Below are 25,754 nucleotides of genomic sequence, written 5' to 3' on the forward strand. Positions count from 1 at the left end.
TTCTTTTCTTTTCTCGTTGTTTCCTCTCTCAATCTCTGTTATTTCCGTTTGTAAAATTACGTCAATACTTAGCTCGTCATTTGCAAATTTAATCCGCTTCGCATATATATTATACCACATATATATGTATATATATATATATATACCAAACATTTTTTAAGTGTAAAATGAAGCAGCTTTTGTAAGAAACAACAAAGTGAAAATCGCGGTGGGAATATAAATAACTAGGTTTATAGGTCATAGGAATGTCTTAAATATATACGTTATAAACAACAGCTAGGACAGTTTCGTTACGTATTTGGCCTGAGTATTCTTTTATTGCTGTACACTTCTATTCAAAGCTTATCCGATTCCACCAGATATCGAGCAGAAAAAATACGAACTTTGCGCTTACCGCGAACCTTTCCGCGCATTCCGATTAACCGCAGAGATACATAAATAACTAACACACGTTCTCATAATATAACGACCTAAACTGGGATTAAGTTTATCACATTTCACTTCCTGTAAAAAGTATACTATAGTCATCACGTTATATATTCATATAGAAAAACCGACAAATTAGTATAAATTAAATAGTATAATATTATAATTATACATTTACACGTATATTGTATTACATATCTTAGTCGGACTATGAAGAGTGGTTCAGAAAAAACCGGACCGATTCAAAACGTGAATAAATTCCAAAAGCATCAACCAATTTTCAAAAGTAAAAAAAAAAGAAAAAAAAAAAAAACTTTTTTCTTCCTCATATCTTATTATTATATATAATTATCATAGATTTGATGCTCCTTAATCAAAATATGGTAAGAAAAGTACGTACCGCGTATACTTTTGATTTAATGATTTTTTAAGGACGAGGGTAGCTTGGATAGACCAGATTTTTTTTTTTTTTTTTTTTTCATAAGAAAATGAAAACACTTGGAGCAATTTTAGCTCGAGGGCTTTATTATTTATTGTTTCAAGAACGTTTTAGATTTTTTTTCATTGAAATTAATAACAAAATGGCGGCATAGCGCATATCGTTCGCTACTTATATGCGCTATGCGGTTATTTTGTCATGAATTTCAATGAAAATTTTTGAAGATATTCCCCAAACTATAAATATAACAAAGTCCTCGAACTCGAATTCTTTTTAGCGTTTTCATTTTCTTAAAAACAAAAAAACAAAAAAAACTCCTAAGAATGACAAATTCTAACTTTTGGAAAAAAAAATACGTTACAGCATAAAATTGCAAACTGATCTAGATTCGGCAGTTGAATACCTTAATTTCTATCACATATTTTTGTTTGAACGAGGATTTCTTTCCAGACCAGTATTGCCAACCAGCTTGTTTCGCTTTATTTCGCGACCCCAACGCGACACTTGATTACATACACAGTAGCTATAGCTAAACAGCGTAAGGATTAATGCCTGTATCACGCGTGCGACGTGGCGCAGGGAACGAGAGAAGAGAAACGCGTGAAACGCGTGAAACGCGTAGGTAAATCTCCGATAGACTTGTAATATAATTATCGCCTGTATAGTTTAGACAGGCAGAGCACGAGGAGGGGGGATAGAGAAGGGCGTCGCGTGCTATGCGGATAATTAGAGGGCGACCGGAAGGGGTTAGAAGGGTAATGTCATGCAAATATACCTCATGACTCGGTGCTGCACCGGGAATAGAGTGCATTAATCCGCTAATGCACACGGGCGCCAGAAAATTAGATTCGGCCAGATTTACCCGCGAAATGGAAATGGCACCACCACCTACCCACCGGACGAACCTGCACCCTGAATATATTTCACCTCGATGTCGTCCGTACCTTCGAACGCATGATATATCGCATAAATCACCGTTTAAATAATCACGAAGCTCAAGCACAGATCCCCGGCCGACCACGTGTGGTGCGTTTTAATATGCGCAAAACCTGTGTAATCTATATATAGAGTGAAAACCCAGCGCCGGTTTATTCATTCTCTTGGTTTAGATGTAATTAAAAACCACCTTATCGAGAAAGGAATTCATGGTGTATTGTTTTCCTCTGTTTGCTTCTGAAACGTATTTTTTCTCATTTTCACGGATCACGATACCCACGGTCCGTCGTTTATTGTCGGCTCGAACACCGCTGTAAACCGTTCGTATAAGCAAAGGCTTAGCCGGCCCCACCTGTACACGTAATACAGCTGAATTGGCAAACAGGAATCCTCGATTCGCAACAACTTTCATGTGCGATGGTGGTGTAATGGTCAGCATAGTTGCCTTCCAAGCAGTTGATCCGGGTTCGATTCCCGGCCATCGCACGCTAATTTTTTATTTCTCTCTTTTCTCTTCACACGGTTTCAGTTTTGCACTCTTATCTTCTTGATCAACTGTTTTTAACGGGGAATTTACGGTCGAAACATCGATTTTCAGAGTTTCGCATTTTTATATATTACATTTTCGAACCTCCTCACCGTATCAATTTTGGAAAACCTTTAATTTTTATGAGTCTATATACGGCTAATTTATACAAAAATTATACTTTCAATAAATTCTTCTTAATTTTTTGTTTTTCAAACTTACGCGCAAGGTTTCTCCTACAGTTTCTGACCGATTTAACTGAAATTTTTCACACCTTGTTTTATTAAGTAATCTTCACTCGTTTTCATAGGATTTTTTCCCAAATTTTCATCTGGGAATGAGATACCCTCAATTTTATGTTGAAAAACGACTCATTTTTTCGACATGATTCTTAAAAATTACGTATTTTCTCTTAGAATGAAGCTATCGAACAATTAATTGAAAAAACAATTGATCAAGAAACTCATTTAATCGGTTAATCAACTATTAAATGCGGTTCGATTCAATTCGTAAAAATAAAAGCGAATGACTAGAAAGAGTTTCTAGAAGCGAATCCTCAATTTCTCGTGGTAAACTATGAATCATACTCATCGGTGTGAGATCTGCGGTTTTTTTATTGCAAGTGTTGAGCATTTCGTTTCCGAGAGAAGTGTTACAACATGATTTCCGACTACTCTTTATCTCTCTTACTCGCCTTGCGAATCCTCACCGCCGGACTGACTTATGTCATGACTCTATTTATTTATTTATTTATTTTCTCTCTCGCCTCTCACATGTCTCCTAATCTTACTCTACCGGGTATCATTAAGTTTCAATCTTACTCATGTTAAACTATCTTGTATTCTCTACTGTAAGCTACTTTAATTTATTTTCGTTATATGTATTTTTCCTTTTTTCCTTTATATTTTCTATTTGTTTTTGTTATCTACTTTTATTTTACTTTATCACTCAAGTCCACATTCAATTATTATGGTTTTATTCATGTCGGTTGTACCGAGTTTGAAGACAAGATGAAAAGTTCGAAGTACCTGGTGTGCGTAAATAAGATATTTACCTCGAGCTGTTGATGATCCGATCCGATGCGAAGATCGTCCACTTCGATGCTGCAAAATTCACTTTCCACACCAAATTCACACTACGCGAGAAAACGTGATGAGAAAAAGAAACACTTTACAACAACCACGCGCGATGTTAATCACCAATTTTATTTCAAGCGGGAGTGTACGGTGCGAAGTGCGCCACAAACCGAATAAACAAAGCACTGACGACGAACGAGCACGAGTTGTAAACAGAAACCCTTCGGCACAATTCGAGAGAGCAAACTTCACGGAACTGGCGAGTCGGACGAAGCTTGATTCCATTGTTTGTTTAGAAGACAATACCTAAGTTTGGCCGAAATTATCTAGAGAAGAGAATTCCATCCGCGCGTTTTACCGAAACCGACACACGTACGGGCGGAAACACAAATTATTCATGATCAGCGCAGCGTCGGTGTTCCGATCGCAGTTATCGACGAGTCAAAACTGGAACGTCGTAGCTTAATTCTTCACAAAGTTCGTTCATGTCGGACGGAAGATCAACTATGGCCCGCCATCTTGCGAACTGCTCACAATCGCGCGTTTCAATTGTTTTTTCGGTCATCGGTGTAATCTGTATTATAGAGGGCTGAATCACACCTCGGTTTAGATCCGATACCGGAAGTGAACGATGGCATTCGTGAACGACACTGTACTAGATGGTCAAACAGACGGAAAAACTTATTTCTCGATCCACTTTGACTAAATGATGCAGAGAATCGCGCAACTGACAAACGCATTAGTCTTTGATTTAGCCTTAAAATACATGCATCATATGTTACTTTTTTTTCTTACGCGCATGGGAATTAAGTTTGTCCGAAAAAAAAGCCTGCCTAAGGTATCCAAGCACTCATCAGTTACGAAATCATCATAACCTTCTATTCTCTAGTATCCTAATCAGGATTTACCAATTGAGACAAGCAGAATTTCCCCACACATTTTTTATACCAACGACATTGCTTCGTATGTTTGAAACTTGAATAAATTAATTTAGCAGGAAAAAATTATACCACGGACGTAATTATCGGAATAAAATGCGGCGACGAACATACGAAATTCTATCAAAAACTTCTATCTAACTCATAATTGAATGCGAAATTTGATCCCCTTTCGTATGCCGACAGTTGTCCTTAACCCGCTCTTGGTAGCTACACTAAAAAAACGTCTGATATCGTCGTGTTTTTTTATATGTGCAATGACCTTCAATGTTTAGAGAGGCGTCATATGAAAAATTGATACTTTCAAACCCCAGATGAAATGAACGATAGGACCTTTGGTCAAGCGTTTTGAAACGCATCTTATTGTTAGATTATCAGTAATCGGCATATTATCAAGACTCCATCCGGTGACTCATTATAGCGACACATTAAGCTAATTATTACAACATGGACCCACACGAAAGAGCCTTTAACGTTTCGCTAAATGAAATTTAATTTGTTCGGTTTGATGTAACAACCAGTTATGGCTAATAATCTTTGTAAATGTAAATTAAAGTGGGCTTCAAGGAGCCTGAACCAACGTTCATGTTGGAGACTTTCTGAGATATTTTAGAGGAATAACAATAAGTTATTATCGATGTCGATAACAATATGACTAATTCTGTATATTTTCGATTTGTGGAAGATAACACGTACACACATACTTCTAGTTCCCTCGTGTAACTCTGATTGATAACACGTTTACCAATATTGCGAAAGCAAAAGAGGATCATTCACCTCTTCTTCCGTCATAATACATCTCGTTATTTGTGTTTTAGCACGTATATTGATGCGACATTGAATATTTCAGAAGGCAGACTGCTTTCCGATTTTGAGCCCGAGACTTGAGTCCTCTGTGACTATAATCAAGAATGTATATATTTTCAAACACAACCCGTGACGCTGCTTGTGGATACCACGCTTGCAGGGCTCGTCAAATGACGCACGCAATGACGTAAAATGAGATAAGATTCACAATACAACGTGTACCCCGCAGCTGGTAAACTTATATGTATATGCAAGGTTGCCAGATGTCCCTGCAGATTCTATTTTAAGCGTTTATTCAAAATAAACTGAACAAGTGTCCAAACGTTGTTTGTCCAGCTTTATAATAATTGTCTTACATAGCAATCAATTTTACTGACAAGAATAAACATAACTGGAATAACATTTCACGAACTAGTACTTTTAACAATAAGTTAAATCGGGGCAAAATACTTTTCACACTTGTTACCCGTGATGTGTGTACGCATCTTTTTAAATCGATTAGAAATCGCAATTCACAAAGAATCGCATGTCCCGTCACACGTACGCCTTAGATGCGGATTTCGAAGAAAATGCAAGAACAAAAGGACTACTTCAATGTATATATATATATATATGCGTGCATGTGTCTACACCGTGAGTCTTAGGTGATTTCGATCAGTGATCACTCTATACTCGTTCGTCGTATACAGGATATAGAAGTTGCTAAATTTCGTCCGAAACTCACGATAGCCGGTCACATACGTCGGTATAATTTTGCTATACGTATTTCGCGCTTTCTGACGCATAGGTAAATACCGGATCGAAAAATCCGACAAATCGTCGGTTTTGGCGAACAAACGAAAAGATCAGAGCTGCGAGAGAATAAAAAGTGCGAAGGCAACGAAACGTGACGAAGTTAGCTCGTGTCGCCATCTGTCGGCTCGACGGTGAACCCAATGAGTTCGCCTTTGTCTTCCCTCTCCTATCTTCATACCCCGTGCCTAAGCTTGCTCCGCGGAACGCATGTATGTTCAGAGCTTCAGTCGCGAACGAATCGTCAGAGGCGTTGCACGTGAGTGAGAGTACCGGCATTATAAACAAAGTTCAGTGAAACCTTATCGTTCTGGTACGTGCGGAGTGCAGCGTGATTGAAGAATCGTTGCGCGTGCGTTTAAGAGGAAAAAACAATAATGAATTTCCCGCCAACTTCATCAGCAGAAGGTGTATTTTTACTTTAGCTGAGCTTTGTCTCGTCGCGTAGTTTATAGTTATCGTCGTTCGTCTCGTATGTTCTACTAAACGAAAGGCTGAAGCGATCTCCGGTTTGACGCCAACGCTCAAAGAGGTAAGTTGGTTTCTTGGAAGATTTTGCCAAAGTACAGTTACGTTTGTTCATCCTACGTCGGCGCCACGCACTAATTTAACCATACTTACGCCGCTTACGCAAGGTTAGAAACCGTGATTTTCACTTGCGTGCCGCCGGCACAAGGTCCGTTCATTGACACCTGATCAAGCGATCACACGAGTAGAGTAAGGTCAGTGCGTTAGCCTTCGTCTCGAGTTTCGTGGACACTTCGAATCTCCGGGTTTGAAAATGTGCGTTTCTCCACCTGTAGCTGAAAACAGGAATTCCCCACGCCGTGCTGAAACGGGATCATACATATACATTGTATACGACAAGTTTTGCTCTTCCTCGTATCTACAGGACCTACAGTAACACTGCCGTCAGTTGAGCACCCAGATTTTAAGTTACTCACTAGGCATTGATAACAGCGAAAATTCAGTCATCACTGGTAATCAGGGTCACCATCCGACCATCGCATTTCGTTGTGTTAGTCGCACTAACCAGAGCAAATAAACCACCGCTGTTGCAGGGCTCCATTTTATTTGGAATCCGGTATTTTCATTCCTTTAGATAATGCTAAGATGCTCCTGACGGTAGCGTCATTCACAAAGTTTACACATTGATTTAGCGATAGAACAAATTTTTGCATTTTAGATTTGCCAATTGGCCAGAAACCTGATAAAAAAAAATATAAAGTAAGCGGGACGATCACTGGGTTCGTCGGATGTCTTGTGGTTTCAGCTTTTCCATTCTAAAGTAACACAGTAAAGCCTGATTTGCTGTAGTTCTATAATCTGCAACAAGTACCTAACCAGATCAACTGTATGACGTTACCGAGGTTTTTTATCTCACAGATCTACATCAGAAAAATTAAGGATATTCCAATTTTTTTCCCGTTTCGCTCACAATATCAAGCGATATAAAAAATAGAAACTGAGAGCCACGTATACATGTTTCGGGTGTCCGAATTTTCAGTTTTTTACTCTAAATATTATGGCGCACTTCTAGTGCATTAAAATTCTTTACACCCTGTATGATGATGTGTTTGTTTATCGATGAATTTGTTTCAAGACTCCCTTAAGAGTCTATCCTCAAGATGGAGGAGAAACATCGTAACATACTGCTCCAAGTGCAACCAGCAATTGTCCGTGATCTTCATTACGATAATGTCGTCGACGTGCTGCTTTCAAAGAACATTGTCACCGTGGCATTCGATGAAGAGATTCGTAATGCGGGAAATCGGGAGTTGAAAATTCGGAAGCTGCTTTCTCATCTACCGACGTAAGTCGCTCGTTGGAGATTTTTTCTTCAAATTAAAGTTTATAGTGATATTTCTTGAAAAGTTGGTTCTTCTTACAAAACTTACTCATATTTCTTCAAGCTTCCGATTAATCAGAAAAAATATTGTCATTAATTTTTTTTTTTTTTTTTTTTTTTTATCAACACTTGTCAAATTCAAAATCTTACACTCTTCTGCATGCACTGAATTGTTTCTCATTCTCGCACCTTTTATGTTTGCATAATCTTTAGACGTGGTCCGGCGGCTTATTCCACATTTAAAGAAGCTATGAGACCAAATTATGATTGGATCAGCAAAGAGATGGATGATCTCGAAGAGAATTTTGACAGTGTAGATGCATTAGATGCTCCTGTAGGACAAAATGTTCCACATCCTCATCTTCCTGCTATTCCATCGCTGAATGTTTCAAGGATAAAAAAGGTTTTTATTAATTTTTTTCATCTTAGGAATCTTGTACTTCTTTCAAAACTATAAATAATCTCTCAACTCATCAAACATTTTATCTTTTCAAATACTTGGAAATTTAGTTGAACTTGTTGTAGATAATTATACTATTGCTGAATCATGTTGTTTATTGTATAAATTTTCTTCAATCCTGTGCTTTCAAATGCGGCATTGATAAAATCATTGGTAAGTTTCTTATGGAAAATAAATTAGGTACATGAAAAATCAAAGCTAAGAATTTTCTCAATCATCAATGCAAGAATGCTGGCATACATTATCAATATAATCTAGTCTTCTTCGTACAGTACTGCTATTTATTGCATAATATTTTTGACCTTTTTGAGTTCTCAGATATCAAACGCCCATAATTTTGCCACAAAAAAAAAACAACATCTTCAGAAATTATTCTACTGTTATTTGAATGGTCAAAAACTACAAGCTAGACAACTCACGTAACCGTCCTAGGCTTCAATTTTTAATTTTGCAAGCTTATATCCGCAATGAAGGATTCAACGGATTACAACGTCAATAATTGAATGTGTATTTTCAGATGGAACAGCTCCAGAAAGGGCTGAAAGACTTGAAATCAAATCATTACCTGGCTCTCCATGCGCTGCCAGGATATGGTAAATCAACTTTAGTCAGTGAAACTTTGCAGGACGAAGATCTCGCTACAGGTTTATTCCAGGTAATGCAATTGCCTAAAACTAATTAATTAACCACTTAATCATTTAGGTAGAATTTGTTGCAAATATTTGTTAAAATTTTTTTTTTTAAGACAAAATTTTAACGAAGCAATGAAGTTTTTAATATCAAAAATGGTAATAGATTTTCTTTGGTCGAAAAACAACTTTTATTCATTGCCCATAACAGAAGGAAATATACTGGATTAAGTTTGGATCGGAACAATCAGTCGCGGAGAACATACTCACTCAGTTGAACATGCTTTTTCACCGAGTGAGAAATCTGGACCTATGGACAGAACCGACCAGCGAAGACTCTCTCAAGTATTTTCTCAGACATCATTTTTCCAAACACAACCACGCCTTGTTAATACTAGACGACGTTAACCGGCGCGAAATTATAGAAGCCTTTGATTTTGGATGCAAGACCCTTGTCTTGACAACTGACACAAATATACTGAGAGGGAAAAAATGTGATATCATAGAAGTGAGTTTTCTTGCCTTAATAATGCCTCGAACATAATTTCAGTTTTCTCTAATATTTTTTTCTTTTTTTCGTAATTCATTTAATTTTCATAATGTTCCGTAAACAGTTTCTTATACTTTTTTGCCGTCAAGTCTAACTTGTTTTGGTAATTCTTTTTCTCAACTTGTTTTAGATGAATGAGGGATTCACCGATAAAGAATCTCTTGAGTTGTTCGCCAAAGCTATCGGTGTCGATGCCTTGGATCTGCCCAAACAGGCTCGCCAGATACACGAGGAATGCAAGGGAATGCCTCTCATGATCGCTATGTTCTCAGCTCAATTTGAAGATGTCAAAGAGACACTTATTAAAGGTGACAAAATGGCTGACACGTGGTCTTACTACCTCGATGCACTTAGGACAAAAAAATCTGTGTACGTATAATGAGTAACGAAAGTGTTCATTTTTGTCTTAGTTAAAAAAAAATTAAACTAATCGTTGCATCCTTGCAATATTTTTCACGTTAAATTTAGTAATCAACTGCCACTGTCCATTCATTTATTTACTGTTCGTTGCAGCGTTTTGCAAGAGAGTCTTGACAAGTTAAAAGCAATATTTGAAATGTGCATAAATAAGCTCTCCAAGGACGAAATACATTACTTCGAAATGTTTGCTATATTCCCCGAAGATGTCAACATCACGACAAAGGTTTGTTAATGAAAAAAAAAAATTGCAATATCGATAAGCCAAAATCTTACCATCCTTAATTATGCTCCTTGCAGACATTGTCGATATTTTGGGAGCTCAATCCAGCGGAAGTTGATTTAATTATGTCTACATTTTGCAAAAAATCGATGGCCGTGAGACAGTGGCATGTACATTTGAAAACATATATATACGGTGTTCACAACTTGATGCTGCGTCATCTTCGGGACAAATTGACAGGAGAATCCTTAAAAAATCTCCACAAGACTTACGTGAATAAAAATTTTTTGGCATGCAAATGGGAGTTGTCAAATTTGCCAAAAGACAATTACATCTATTCTTATATTGGCCACCACATGGAAGAGGGAGAATTACTAAACAAATTTCCGAAAGTCTATTTCGATTTTAAATTCATTGAGGCAAAAATTTACCATATCGGTCCCGGTGATCTTCTAATCGATTTAAAAAAGTACAGAAAATACATCACTCAAGAATCTCAAGAGCTCTTGGATAAAGTTACAGATCTCGAGAAATTTCTGGTTCAACAAGCGTCGATCCTTGCCGAGTATCGAAGACGGAACTGCCTCGATCTCGTTCAAGTGGCCTTGAAACACCCATATTCAGGGTTTGTCAGAGACACAGCTGAGGCTCTGGCACATAAACGGCAAAACAGCCTCTATTTAAGCCATTTGAAAAACAACAACCAGCATTTGAACTCTCTGAGCGAGGAATTCTACATGCAGGTGCAATCCGTCGCTTTTACTAACGAAGCTAGTGTGATACTCATAGGAAATGACAGGGGAGAAGTTCTGTTGTGGAATTGCCACGACGGGCACCACATTGTTTTTCATGGGAACAATAGAGATTATCCCATCAGAAAAATTATCACTCCGAGGAATGGAGAGTACTTTGTCTCCATTAGCGAAGATGGTAAAGCCAAGTTATTCGATCTTAGCAAGCAACGAGAGTTTTACATGAAGACTCTCAATCCTCGAACCAGGCAGAAGGATTGGCAAACAATGTACGAGAACGAGAACAACCAGGACCATAGTAAAGTCACTTTCGCAGTCAATGATCAGAAAATCATGGATATTTCCATTTGCTCCAATAGCTGTAAAATTGCTGCTTGTACCGAGAATGGGAAGATCATGGTATGTTGGTCATTTAGTTGATTTTTTTATCTGACTTTTTGTCCAAGAAAACGCACTAGCTACTAAACTACGAGAGAAACACGAACAAAATGATTAAAACCAATGTGCAAACATACAATGTTTGAAATTTGAGGTCAATGATTGATTGAAATTTCATAAAAGAATTATCAATCTCAACTCGTCATTTCTTGTTGTACAATCTAGACTGTAATACATTGTTGATCATTTTTTTTCTCCCTCAGGTATGGAAGTCGACCGGCGAAGTTTTGATTGATGAAATTTCAATAACGTAAGTTTTGATGAAAAATATCAATGTTTAGCGAATGATCCTAAATTCGTTACAGACGTTTTGAGCATAACATACCGTATCATATATTTTTATAAAATGATCATCGTCCTAGCCATACGTTCGAATAATTGCAACTCCATTTTCAGCAATGCCTCGTTAAACTGCATTCTGTTCACTACGTCCAGCACGACGCTTCATACCGTGAACCTAAAAACAGGAGCTTTGACAGTATATGACGCTACGCAAGGCGCTTACTTGACGCAATGTACCCTCTCCTCTGAGATGGTAAAAGTGATATCACTCCTCTCTGTTCCTTGGTGTGCAAATATCCTGATTGTTTTAATGGATAAAAAATTATTGTCCGTCACTTGGAAAGTTGACGAAGTCACAAGCCTCCCTAGATATAACGAATTTGCCAAACTTGCCGACGAAACGGTGACATATACTTGCGCAGCTGTAACTCAAGACGGCCAGTACATCATCACTGCGGACACTGGCTGTTCTGTTACAATTCACAGTCTTCAAAACGAGTATAAAACAATCAAAACGTACAAGAAATCTGTTACTAGCCTTGATACTCAGTGGCTAGAGAATGAATGTTGTCACATGGTGAGTGATCTTATTGCTCAGTACTCGGTAGAATTTAGTCCCTTCATTATTTGTCCATTTATTTCAACAGATCTGTGCCGGCAGTCATGATACACTTGTGCCAATGGTCCACAGGTGGAGATTTGACCCCACGGAGGATCCTGTTTCTCAAAGGTAATGTAGCCCCGTAGTATAAGAAATATATTAAAATTAAATGTAAATGAGGAAAGATCTATAAGAATTCATTTTTGAAAATTGTTCACTTTATTTTTATACATTTTTTTCATCGATCTATAAATTATTTTTATCGATGTATTGCATTGCTTCTTTCAGACTGCCCCTGTTTGATGCAACTGTAGAATCGGTTGCGAAAAATATTATTGCTGTAGTGACATCCAATAGAACGGTGCAAATCATTCAAAATGACAATGTTATCGCCGAGTCGCCATCAGTCAATGAGAAGATCACTAATATAATGTTTTTTGAGGACAAAAATCGAGTCGCTTATGCGACTGAAGGAGGCCAAGTATTCCTGTTTGACATAAAACACAAACACTGTGACGAAATATTGCAATTATCATATCCAGTGACATTTATGACTATACTAGGAATCGAGGGGACAAATGTAATCGTGTGCAATAGTGGATCCACAGATTTACAGGTGCGACATTTTCTATTTTTCAATTTTTTACTGTTCAGTCTAGACTGTTGATCAACTTTTTTCTTTTGTTTTGTATTTCAACTTGCCGTTCTTCGAGTTTCAGGTCTGGGAGGGTCCTAACGATAGCCAATTAATTGACAATAGCGGACCTGTGATATTTTCGAAGTATTTAAAAAGCGTGAAAAACGTATTGACCGTAGCCCACGAAGTCGTAAAACTATGGGACCAGAGATGGCGGCTTCAAGTTAAACACGTGCCGAAAAAGGTGCGTAAAGTGAGTTGCTCCTCTCTTAGCAACGAGGAAAATTATTTAGCATTAGCCAACGCCTTGGGACATCTCACCATTTGCCGACTGGTGCAGAAAAAAATTGGCAATCCTATAGCGTTTCAAGAAAATGCCGTCCAAAATTTGCCTGAGGAAATAACAGCCTGTGATTTTTCACCCAATGGAAATTTACTCGCTGTTGGAATGAAGAGGGGTAAAATTATGGTGAGCAATTTTATTATATGATTGTTTCACTTGTTCACCTGAATTTCGCCACAAAGAGCATAGCAGGGTAAGCGTGATAAAAGTGCCCCGCTCGGAATGTATTCTATGAGTGACCTTCTGTTTCTTCTATTCGTGAATGACTGACCGATAGCTATGCCCTTTGTTAATTTACACGTGCGATGAAATAGGATGTTGAAACTGTGAAAGTTGAATCATCTTCAAAATCGAAAGGAACAAGATTGATAAATAATTACACTTTATTCTCAATATCCCCACTCAGATAATTGATGCAAAATCAAGTACGGAGATACACGTATTGGACCTGCATCGGCGAGCTGTAAAACAGCTCTATTGGGGACCTTCGAACCTCGACGAACAGATACTTCTCTCTTTGAGCAACGAGATGGCCTGGTGGAACCTATCTCGGATGAGTGAAACCTCGTCGCAAACTAATGTAGAAGGTTCTAATCGGGAAATTAGTCCAAGCTACACAGACCTGAGAGTTTCCCCCGATTTGAATGTATCTACCGATCTCAATTCACCTGGCAGGCCTTTGAAGACTAGCCAAAGTTTCGAATTAAATAGCGTTGTAGAAGAAACTGGAAAGAAATCCTTGAACAACAACCATGACGATGCTACCGAACAGGTATCAAAATCAAATGGCAGTGCGGTTTTCGCTTATTCGTCGGAACGGAACATGAACGAGATTAACGGGAACGGTCACGCTTCTTCCTTCTTTTGGTCTGACAAATGGCCAAAAGATTTCGATATACCCGGTTTGTTGAGCGTTATTAAACTTGACGGTAATTTAGCGACCAACGTATGCATTTCAAAGAATTTCAAAAACTTTATTACCATTGATGGCGAAGGCTCAATTTACAACCTGACTGTTCTTGAACCTAGAGTAATTGATGAGCATCTCTCTAGTTCATAGCAAACAATTCTGACTGCCTTTAAAAATGGGCATTTGTTTAAACTAAGTTTTTCCAATTTCGTTCGCAATGTCGCGTCCCATTTCCTCCGATTTATACTACTTGGTATAAAATCACCGCTTCTGAGGTAACGGTGCGATTCTTATTATTATTATTTTTTTTTTTTTTTTTTGATCATTCAAATCAGTTTCCTAATATCAAGCAGATTATAAAAAAAATAACAGAAAGATAAATTCGATCGCATTTTATGGTATATCGCAATACCAGGAGTTATAAACAGTTCAATTATATCTTTTTCGCTACCGGTTATTTCCATTTAAAATATCCACAATAAAACATAAAGTCTCATCATCTTACTGCATAGAATGCAGCAGTAGACTTGTTGCATTTAAAGAAGAAAAAAACTACAATTCACAGCATTACTTATTCCTATTTTTCTCATTAAAGCTAAAATAGAAAAAGAAAGAAGATAGCCTGACTATCTTACTGCTTTTTAATCTTAATCACAAACTACTTTTTACCACTGCCGATACGTATTTTAAACAATCAGATTGAGTTTATTTTTTTTTGCCCAATTTTTTTCATGAACAAATTACATTTGCCATTGTTTTATGTATACAATACTGTAATACCTCATTGTAAAGTGCATTTATTTTCTTCTTTGTACTTTTGATACTAAGTTTTCTTTTGGAAACTTTATTTCTACACATCCTTGTGAATCGTTTGGATAATGTATACTTGTTACTTCCATTTTACACTTGATTCTGAAGGATTTTTTTAATAGCCTTGTTACGGGGTAAAACTATTAAAAGTAAATAAAACAAAAAAGAAAACATTGTGATACATACATATATATATACATATATATAAATAAATATAAATTTACAATTATAAATAGCTAATGTATAGACCAGAAGTATGATTATAAATATTTTTTTTTCTCACATTACCTCCTGAAAGAAAAATATCAAGATGCATACATTCATGGCTGATTATAAGCAGAAAAACATCGTATCTCAAAATTTGGTTCAATAATTTCATGCACAATATTTTCCGAGTTTTCGGAACTGAAGAAATATTGATGCTGCTTAACTCAAAAAAATGCGATTAATATTTAACTTTTCTTTCCCACATCATACCTCAATTCTGGGGCATAATTAGTCACTACACTTGTTATACATGCTCAATTATTTTCATGAATTGCTGATCGATGATGATTAGGAAATCGTTGTTTTTGAGTGTCTGATTGAAATACGTAGTATTTTTTTGGAATATCCCTGAACTTAATCACGTTCTGTAAGTTAACCAGCAACTGTATTTGTTATTTTCAAAATCACATGTACGGAGCTGCGGTGCAGCCTCAGGAAATATGTTACAATCTCAATTTTAACTCCATATACTTCAAATTTAAACTTGAAACCAGTTCTGAAGTACGACCGAATTCTACGATACGATGTTGTTCTGCTGAGCCATCGATATATGTATAATCTACGTATTGACAAGATGTATCCTTAAAAAATGTCGTTTAGTTTACATATAATTCATTATTACTGCAGTAATACCATCGGTAACTGTGATATGGTTTTCATCGATAGGTAACTACTAAGTTTTTACTTCCGTAAGAAAAGACTGCTCTTTTCTCATACGTGCGCCAATCTTAGAATAATTAATTTTTTGCTTATGTTTATTACTCACAGATTTTACCGAATCTTTTTTGCAACGAAAGCAACAACGTATCCATGTAAATGTTCAGGGATTCATCACTATTTGTGAATTCTTTTTCTCCAAAACTGCATTTGTTACGCCTGAATTTTATCACTTCTGTAGAAAAATTGTATAAACTGAATCAATAGAGATTCAAAATTTTATCTATAGCTATATCACGGTCCGAAATTGAACTTTCAAGTTGTATTTGTAACTGTTATTTGCTCATACTTGTATAGGTAGGTATATACACTTGCGGTATGTGTATTATTTACCTTGCAGGATATTTTGCTAGGCTACAATTGAATAGTTCAATGTGTCATATGCAACTGTAAGGACGACGATTTTTTATTCCAATTTAAATAGTATATTAGATGTAATTGTTAAGTTATATACATGTGAAAGTATTAACGGAATTTCGGAGGGCGTTTTTAAAAGAAATTGTTTAAAAAATACAATAATATAAAGCATATTATTAATTACCAATATACTATTAATAATATTATTTTCCCAGCGTATTCAATACGTTGCCCAAAAGATATAACTATAATATTTAACGTGAGAATAAATATTTTATTTGTTAATATACTGATTACAACCAAAATGAAATAATGCATCCCCTATTTGAAAAAAAATTAATATGTTTATTTAATGATTAGATAATTAAAATACCCGTACATGTATGCAATAATTGATAGTTAAATTTTTTTTTTATATATTTGTAATTAATATATTACAACGACTTATATAAAATGAACGTTGCAATATTTCACGAATTTCTTTTTTCCCCTCATACGTAAGTACTTGTTGATATAAAAACCAAACACTCCATTTGAAAAAATACAAAAAATAAAATACTGCAAGATTTTTTGCAAAAATTTTCACAAGACTACTTTACTTCAAATGACACATCATCCAGATTGCATTTACGATTAGGTATGTGTATCGTTCGAGAGCCTCGTGAGTAATTTGACGAACTTTTACGTAACAAAAAATTAATGACTGGATGTGCCTTCGAGTATCGCAGTACTCGTGTTATTTACCGTCAACCATCGTATCTATTGAAGATTGTTATTACCGAGTGCAGATTATTCGTCCCCATATGACTACAGTAGCATATTCACTCGCAGTACGTAGTTATACAGCGCATACGACTAAACAATAATTTTCTTCAAGTTCGTTCGGCGCTTTAAGAATTAAATTCTCTTACTTTTGATAAACTTCTGCAAAGTTTGCATTATTGTCGCGTGAGAGCTTCGTTGTTTTCATATTATGAACAATTCTCGGTGAAATCGAGCTTAAAACGCAGTTCTCAAGTAATCCGTAAGTTTCAATTCATTAATCTTGTTATCACTCGACGAATTACTCATTTTATAAACTAGTTCATTCTTGATTATAAAATGTATTATGCATAAAATTACGGACACGAAAATCATTGGAGTCAAACATTTAGGCCCAAAATCCGAGGGGTCAGCTGCCAAATTTCAGTCTTTCATTTTTTAGCGTATACATATACCAATTCGGTGTTAACTTGTCACAATAATAATGTTACAAAGGAAATTTTGTGTCTTCTTAGTACAGGCGTAAAACAGTCGAAAAGTTGTAAAAAAATATGTGACATTTTCAAAGAGGCTTATTTTGTATCATTGATGAACGAAAAGAAAACGGTTCAGCGATTTCACACTCAAATGACAAATTTTCGAAGAATTTTTATTCAAGAAGCCGATTGCGCGAATTCTGCAATGATCAGCATAAAATTAAATTGAGCGTCATGCACTTACTGCTTGTACAGTTCGATTAATTTCAAACACAAAAGTGAAGTTATTGTTAGGCTCTTCAACCTTCGATCCTGACCATGAACGTACTAACACTACCGACAATTAATGGTCAACACAAAGCTTAGTAGTACGGCTGTTCGTATTTATCGTTACTTAATCAGGTCTCTAATCAGTGATCAATTGCTTGCATCGGGTGCTGGAAGTATATTGCAAACCGCGGTGGACTTCGCTGTCGATTTTGACGGCGAGCCAACAATCGGTCGCAACATTTTTCAACCTATTATTCGATCGGTCTTTTAATAATTTCCAGTTGCAGTGTCAGGATCCGAATTATCATCAGGATGGTAAATCACGAAGGAAACGAAGACGAAGGAAATCCGGCTCTGGAAGATACAATCCTGAAGGATGTCAAAGTATTTGATCAGAAAGGTGAGATTGAACCGGACGTCGACGTCGGCAGCATGCTGGTCCACGCTGGGGATTTTGGAAGGTTCCAAATACTCCTGATGGTGCTCTTCAGCCTGGTGAACGTTCTTTCGGCTTTTCACTACTTCGCCCAGACATTTATCACAATACAACCTGCCGATTTACGGTGCCGGTCGACAATGGAAGGCAGTACTTTAACGGATATTCTCAACGTCACGCAGGAACTACAATTAGCAGATGTAGGTGAATCTTAGGTGACGTACATAAAGTGACTTGGAGTACCGAGTAAACAAATTCAACAAGTATTCTTTTTTTTTTTTGTATTTTTCGTTACGAACAATTGTGATTATTTTTGGTAATGTAACAGGGTGGTGTGTCTATGCACAGGTTCTGAAAATACGACCGAAGAACGGTGACAGCTGCAAGGGGTATTATTTAGACATGACGGAAATCATCACCGAGGAAGGAAGCATAGAAAAATCAGTCTGGAAACTCGAAAAGTGTACGGACTTTGATTACGACAGACATTACGGATACGAAAGCATCGTCACCGAGGTAAGTTCAGCTGTGGTTAGCTGGTATTAAAGAACAAACATTTGGAGAGAGAACAAAATTGGGACAGCAGAATATGAAGGAAAAAATATTCACAGCTGCACAATTCTTGTATATTCAAACGCCGTTCCATATTAATATTGGACTTTGAAATAGGTACCAACGAAATTAACGAATGAAGAATGATATCATGTAGGTAACATTCCTGAAATTACCGCCATTAATTTCTTATAGCTAGACTGGGTCTGCAAGGATGATTGGAAAGCGGCGTTGGGTCAGTCGATGTACTTTGTTGGGGCGGTTTGTGGTACATTTATGATGGGCATTGCGGCGGACAAATGGGGCCGAGTAAAGGCGCTGATTGCCGCCTTCCTTTTCGCCATCCTCGGCAATACCATGACCATATTGTCAAACAGCCTGGAACTCTTCGCCGTTTCAAGGTTCATCGCTGGGCTCGCGACCGACACGAATTTCGTTATGATGTACATAATCGGCAAGTAGCTTGAGCCTCGTCGCACCTTTTTTGAAAAGATATCCTCTATAGTTTAGGTTCTCATTGTTTCAATCGCAATTTTATGCTCAGTCATGGAGTACATCAGACCCAGCATGCGGACCTTTGGATTGAACATTTGCATCGGTGTGTTTTACTGTCTCGGATGTAGCGTCGTCCCTTGGCTGGCAGTTGGCTTTGAAACGTGGAGAAAATTCTTGGTGAGTTCTTTCGCCGATAACGAGTAACTCGCAATCTTTCACCGGTTGATTCACCTTCATTTTATATTCTCTCGTCTCTTTTGAAAATTATTTGCACCGGTGGAGATAAGCGTCTCGGTCCCGATGGTACTGGTTCCCTTTTACTATTTCATCCTGCCCGAAAGCGCGTCCTGGCTCCTGACCAAAGGACGGGCTGACAAAGCACTTCAGGGCTTTCTAAGGATCGCCAAAATTAATGGCAAGGTTATTCCTGACGCTGTCGTTGCACGTTTTCAAGAGGTCCATAAGGCCGGGGGCAAACCACCTGAGGCGAGCCTGCACGAGCTTTTTAAAACTCCGAACCTAAGACGAAAAATCTGCATTCTGGTGTTCAAAACGTGAGCAAGTCTTTTACTTAATTTGTCTTCCATACCGTTTCGTGGTTTCTACCTGTCGCTGCTTTTCTCTTCCACTAATATTATTGCGCTTACAGGATGACTTTGACACTTTGTTACGACGCCATATCGCGGAACGTGAACATCACTGGCACCTCACCGTTCGTGATATTTTCCCTCGGTTCTCTCACCGTGTTTCCAGCCTGTTTAGTGATCCTGGCATTGCAGGACAAAATAGGGCGGAAGGGCCTCTTCTTCAGTGCCGTTTTGTTCTCGGCATTTCTAACGTCTAGCAGTGGTTTGATGCATGCATTTCTCAAAGACGCAGGTAATTAGTACCTAGAATATCTGCTTTGTGAAATTTGATCAAAACCACGCAAACACCGTGCACTTTTATGAAAAACTTATCATTGTATCGACGATAATTTACTAAAAACCTTATCAAACATTTCTTCTTTATCTGCGCCAGCGATACTATCCACAGATCTGATGGTCCACGTGAGTATTGGTCTATCAGTGGCTGCAAGACTGTGCGTTGTTATTGCTTTCAACTCCGGGTCCCAATATGCTGCCGAATTAATACCTACAGTGATAAGAGGACGAGGAGTAGCTCTAATTCACGTTGTTGGATACGCCGCCAGCTTCCTTAGCCCACTTCTCTTATATCTAGTCAGTATATTAATAAGGTTTATTTCTTTACTACCGATAAAACGTAACAGCCTGGGTATCGTCATCATGATTAATTATTATCAACATACGCATCGGATTCTCGCTTCATAAAGCAAAAGCTAAAGTAACATTTGCAACTGTATTTGCAGAAATGTATGTCGGATTATCTGTGATCAGGCGCTTTCCCTTAAAGCGCGCTTCGTCGTTTCGTGTTTTAAATTGTGTTTGGTAAACACGCGCTATATACCTATGCATGTATTCTTAGCTCAGATAATTTCGCATCACCGTAGTTTATTATAGCCTCGTTGTGCACGCGACGGTGATGCCGACAAGACGTGCGCATCTCAACCGCAATGTCAGTATTACGCAATCGGAAGTGTCAAGCGATACGTCGAACAGCGTTGGCAGCCGGTCAATGTCAAATGTCAATGGCAAGTTACGCCAAGGCCAGCTTCAAACTCGAACCTTGACAAACGAAATCAATTTCCGCATGGACAAAGTTGCAGTATTTACCTCCAAATGTGAAAACAGGGATTATAATACGAGATGAAGAAATATTATGAGCTTCCTTTCAAACTTCGTTTTCTCAAAAATTGTGTCATTCTTTAATAGCAAATTATTTTGTTGTTACATAAATATCGCAGTCTACGTTTTGGCAACCGCTGCCTGATCTTCTTCTCGGGCTGCTGTGTTTCATCTGCGCATCGCTCACTCTTTTATTACCGGAAACTCTGGGACGAACACTTCCGGCAACATTAAACGACGGCGAGGTATTTGGCGAGGAGGAAAGACCTTTCGATTTTGTTTGCTGCGGCGGTAGGAAGAGTCGTCGTGACGGGGATGGAAATCAAAACGAGCAAAATAGCAGCACCACATTGGATAGAGCGTAGCAAAATCTACCTGTCTAAATAAAAAGAATTTCATCTTGATCATTTCATTTCTGAAAATAGAAATAAGATCGGAGACATTGTTCCGAAATATTAAGGGGAGAAAGTAAGTGTACAAAAAATATGTGCACAAAAGAAGAATAAAACACCTTTTGAACTTGTATCTATATGTATTATATTATAAAACTCAAGTTGCCGATTGATGTGAAAATAATCGCGAGAAATCTACGGCAGCGATTACGATTCGTTGATCCAGTTAGCTAAACTGACTCAGTGACAATTCCAGCGCGATTGACCTTCCGAATTGATTACGTATCGCGACGCAGCGCGTTTACCGTCTGCGTCGTTTCACCGTTCGCCGTTTTGGCGCGCATGCGAAGTTCGGTTTGCTTCGTGAAGCAGAGCTGTGCTGAGGGCGAGAGGGGGGAGGAACGGGAAAAGAAGGGGAGCGCAGCGCAACCACTACACGAGAAACTGGCCATTCCGTATCCCACGTTGTGCTGTGTCGGAGCCCCAGGGACACGCCAAGCGTATCTCTGCTGCGTTTGCTCCAAAAAAAAACCCAAAATATTAGCTGTAGTAATAGAAACAAGAAAACTTTCACAAAAATACTAAATTAATGAGTACGTATAATACGAGTAAATCAACAAGCAAAGTGCAACGGGGACCTAAACGTTCGATATAACAAAATTAATATTAGCCTGCAGGTGAAGAAATTTGTCAGGGGACTACAACTGATTATATATAGAATAAAAAAAAATTTTACTATAGATTTTTTTTAATAATCTCAATCAGACATGTCGGTCATATACAAAACTTCCATGGGTGTGATTGGTAAATACGTTCCGGAGAAATTGCAGCCTTTGTGGAAACATCCAGCTGGTAGGTATATCCGGAATGGATAGTCGCTTGTAATTATTACATTGATCTAATTACTTGTTAATTATTCTGTCAGATATTTGTAAAATGTTAGTAAAATAGTTAACTCATCGATCAAGAAATTGTTTGACAACACAGGTCATAGATTCGTCAAATCCTCTGCGTTTACGCACCAACCACATTCATTGAATCAATCCGAATTAATCGTGATATATTGTTACACAGCAGATAAGCTTGATAACGTTATTCCGGGCATATTCTCATTCAAAAAGGCCAGATTATACGTAACCTCGAATGTCACCGCGAAGTGTTGTATCGCATCGACGAGTGTCAGAATGTCAGTGTTATAATGTTATTCCTAATTCGTCGATGTCAGGGTCACGTGATCGTGCGCTTAGCATTTTACTACCATTATCATTATTCTTGCTACACCGCGACTCCGTGAATACCGATGTGTGTACTATTGTTGTAATTTATTCATGTTTTTTCAGGTCCGCAAACGATCTTTTTCTGGGCTCCGGTATTCAAATGGGTGAGCGTTATAACGATTTTTTATGATAAATACCTAATATCGCTTTCGCAATCTCTGATTTATTGCTATCTTCAAGCTACACTGGTATTACATGTTTGGACGAAAAAAGTTCGCCTAGTTTAAACAGACTGACTGTATATCGCGTAAAGGCAGCGACACACGTCGAGCACGTCTATCTTTGTATCATGTAGTATGTATAACACATGCATAATTCATTGTAGGGTATAAAGAAACGCAAAATCACGCTGCACGACTGATAATGAGTATGATAAAATACCACGTCTGATAATGAAAAGTTCAACCGGAATATACACTGCGTTTTATTCGATAAGAGAGAAAAAAAATTTCGAATAATAGTCATGATCGATTAACTGCAATATAATCTGTGCAAAAATTTCATACAAAAATTTATCATCATCCGAACTAGTTCGTGAAAAATTCCTGAGACTCGATCAGCTTCAGATGTTTAATTACTGTAGATGAAACTTGAACTACCTTGACTTTATCCAATGCTTTATATTAAAATACACGCGGGCTCAACTGACGCGGTAAAAATACGCGAACCAGCTTCTGTGTGTACATACATAGATACTTGTGACGTAGGCGCACATGTGGGCTTCACGAGTGGTGCGTGTATGCATGTGTGTAGTAGTATAAGTAGAAAAAAATATGATCTTTATTTAAAACAATTATTCAGCGTCAAACTCGTTGACGTAGACGCTCAGCCGCTTACGTAAGGCATGCTTGTTAAAGCGTTTTGTCAACTTGGCTGGGAATTATTGTCGGCCCCGGGTGGAGACGCGGATAAGAAAGCCGAAAGGTGACGTTTCTGCATGATTACGTCGCCGTTGATTACACGCACGTGTAGAATTCTACGATTGCGCATCCCGCTGTGTCTCGCCACTTCGATCTTCCTTGGGGGAATAATCAAGACGCCTGATTATCTTGCGAAACAGACCGTTAGAAACGACGGAACAGAGGAGCGAGAGTTTCGCAATATGTATGCCATTCCTGCGGAAGTTTCGCCTCGATTCTTTCCTGAAAATCTTAATTACAACGGTGGATGATAATAATCAACGGTTGTTGGGAGGATTCTGGATTCAAAAATGTCTGGGTTGTGGACCTTAAAGCACTGATATTCCATTCCTGCTGTATTTAATGAAGTTCATTCATTTATATTCACTAGATTATAGTTCAACTTGAACTTTATCATCAGATGTGCTTATCTGAAGTAACATTTTCGATTTATAAAAGTAATAATCAGTTCATCGTACTATCAATTATATGTCAACTTTGATTGATCGAACAGTTTTCTATAAATTGTGCTAAAATTGATATAGTTTTAAAAGATGTATGTATTTTTTGATTATTCTGATTTTTGCCACCTTTTTTTTTAAATAAAAAAGCTTGACCGTATCTCTGTACACGCCGTGAATATTTTTTTATTTGAATATATGCTTGGACTAAAAGATTGATAATCAGTATCGCCGAGTTCGTCTCTTATTTAACTCGTTATTTTTGTTCAGTCATATTATTTATTCATTCATTTTTTTTCAGGGTCTTGTTATCGCAGGCCTCAGCGATCTTAAGAGACCAGCAAGTGAACTCTCGATATCACAGTCAACTGCTTTGGGAATGACTGGATTGGTCTGGAGCAGATATTCCCTCGTTATAATCCCGAAGAACTATTCTCTCTTCAGCGTTAATGTGTTCGTCGCATGTACAGCGCTCTACCAAGTATCCAGAGCAATAAAGTAAGCGTATATACAAATAATATGAAATAGATTTCCACTGCAAATACTTGTCTTTATTCGATGTTTCAAATTGCAGATACCGAAGAGATTTGGCAGCTCAAGAAGCTTCGAAGAGTAATCAACAGTAATTAGAATAATTAATAGAAACCGAAAATACGACGAAGGCATTCCTGCCAGCAGAGATAATGCTCTAGGCGATAAAAATGTACACAGACACATACACGCTCAATCACACCGACATACGTAAACGTAGGTAAATCCAGGTAATTGTGATGAATTCTTGACCTGAACTGTGAAAATTTTTTTAAATATATATCGGTCGACGAACGGCGAAAATGTACGATTTTGACATACAAAGACATGCATACGGCGAAGTGAAAATAATGTGTATATAATATAAGAAACGGATGTGTATCGATGTGTTGTCGCCGGAAGCTGGTCTTCCCACAGGCACGATATAGGCAAAGGCATAATTATAATTATCATAAGAACTAAAATTCGATGTGTTCAATCCTAAGATGTAATCAATCGGACAAACAGCGCATGCATGCGGTGCATTACCTGAAAATGGGGACAAAATAGAATAAAATTGAACAAAAGACAAGAAGAAGTAGGGACGAAAATAATAAAGTTAAAATTGAACTGTTATTGCGTTGCATTTTTGATATCCTCTTGCTAAAATAAATTATACGGCATTCTGTTGAATCAATTCGTAATATCCGGACAAAAGTCACAAGAATATGATAACAATTCCAATAGTTTAAATAATACTGAAAGTATTGGTTTGGATTAAAAGAAAGAACATTTTTCCATTTTACATGACACTTTCTCTCGTAAAAGAAAAAATACATCAGAATGATCAAGATTTTATGTCACTTATGTAGAGATATAAATTTTCTACATCAAGTTTTTAAGTTTTCTAATTCCGATCAGATTATATCACTTCTTAAACGCAAACTCACCAGAACACAATTCGGTGACTTGTAAAGTTCTAGGTAACATAGATGTCAACCCAATAGACTAGTTTTTTCCCTTACTTTTCCCCCAGTATTAAACAAACATAAGTCATGACTTAAGTCAAAGAAAATAAAAGCGCGTCGTCCTAGTTGCCGACAATTTAAAAAATTGTAATCCTGCTGATTACCTACGGAAAAGAGATTCAAATTTAAAGCCTAATAAATTTTACTCTCATCAAATTTAATTTCAACGACACAAAATTTCCGGTAAACTTAGGCTTTCCAGGCTATTATCCTTCTCAATCATTCCTCGTCAAGCATAAAAAAATGCTCATAGTGAAAAAATCACTCTG

At 37.4% G+C, this 25,754-nt stretch overlaps 3 protein-coding genes and 1 non-coding gene across 5 annotated transcripts; all 4 read left to right on the forward strand.

Moving 5' to 3' along the window:
* The first annotated feature begins 2,215 nt into the window (after positions 1-2,215).
* Trnag-ucc lies at positions 2,216-2,287 on the forward strand. The gene has a single exon. It is a non-coding gene; the product is annotated as a tRNA-Gly (tRNA).
* Positions 2,288-7,547: 5,260 nt separating this feature from the next.
* Positions 7,548-14,357, forward strand: LOC124411328. The gene is made up of 13 exons (XM_046890413.1): positions 7,548-7,753; positions 8,003-8,192; positions 8,767-8,904; positions 9,090-9,386; positions 9,559-9,797; positions 9,942-10,071; positions 10,146-11,219; positions 11,462-11,508; positions 11,655-12,117; positions 12,188-12,270; positions 12,430-12,757; positions 12,861-13,247; positions 13,528-14,357. The coding sequence occupies exons 1-13, from the start codon at positions 7,569-7,571 to the stop codon at positions 14,179-14,181; spliced, it is 4,215 nt and encodes a 1,404-aa protein (XP_046746369.1). The 5' UTR covers positions 7,548-7,568; the 3' UTR covers positions 14,182-14,357.
* Positions 14,358-17,674: 3,317 nt separating this feature from the next.
* Positions 17,675-21,910, forward strand: LOC124411321 (organic cation transporter protein-like). Of its 2 annotated transcripts, none has more exons than XM_046890397.1 (8): positions 17,675-18,326; positions 18,475-18,642; positions 18,874-19,132; positions 19,223-19,350; positions 19,456-19,727; positions 19,823-20,052; positions 20,194-20,393; positions 21,038-21,910. In XM_046890397.1, the coding sequence occupies exons 1-8, from the start codon at positions 18,003-18,005 to the stop codon at positions 21,281-21,283; spliced, it is 1,827 nt and encodes a 608-aa protein (XP_046746353.1). In that variant the 5' UTR covers positions 17,675-18,002; the 3' UTR covers positions 21,284-21,910. The 2 variants fall into 2 exon arrangements, with proteins under 2 accessions (XP_046746353.1, XP_046746354.1); XM_046890398.1 differs by having other exon boundaries at positions 18,202-18,341.
* A 90-nt stretch (positions 21,911-22,000) lies between these two features.
* Positions 22,001-25,014, forward strand: LOC124411327 (mitochondrial pyruvate carrier 2-like). The gene is made up of 4 exons (XM_046890412.1): positions 22,001-22,162; positions 22,651-22,691; positions 24,249-24,445; positions 24,522-25,014. Exons 1-4 carry the CDS (start codon positions 22,078-22,080, stop codon positions 24,571-24,573), a joined length of 375 nt encoding a protein of 124 aa, XP_046746368.1. The 5' UTR covers positions 22,001-22,077; the 3' UTR covers positions 24,574-25,014.
* Positions 25,015-25,754: the final 740 nt, after the last annotated feature.

This window comes from Diprion similis, chromosome 10 (assembly GCF_021155765.1).
Source record: "Diprion similis isolate iyDipSimi1 chromosome 10, iyDipSimi1.1, whole genome shotgun sequence".
NCBI lineage: Eukaryota > Metazoa > Arthropoda > Insecta > Hymenoptera > Diprionidae > Diprion > Diprion similis.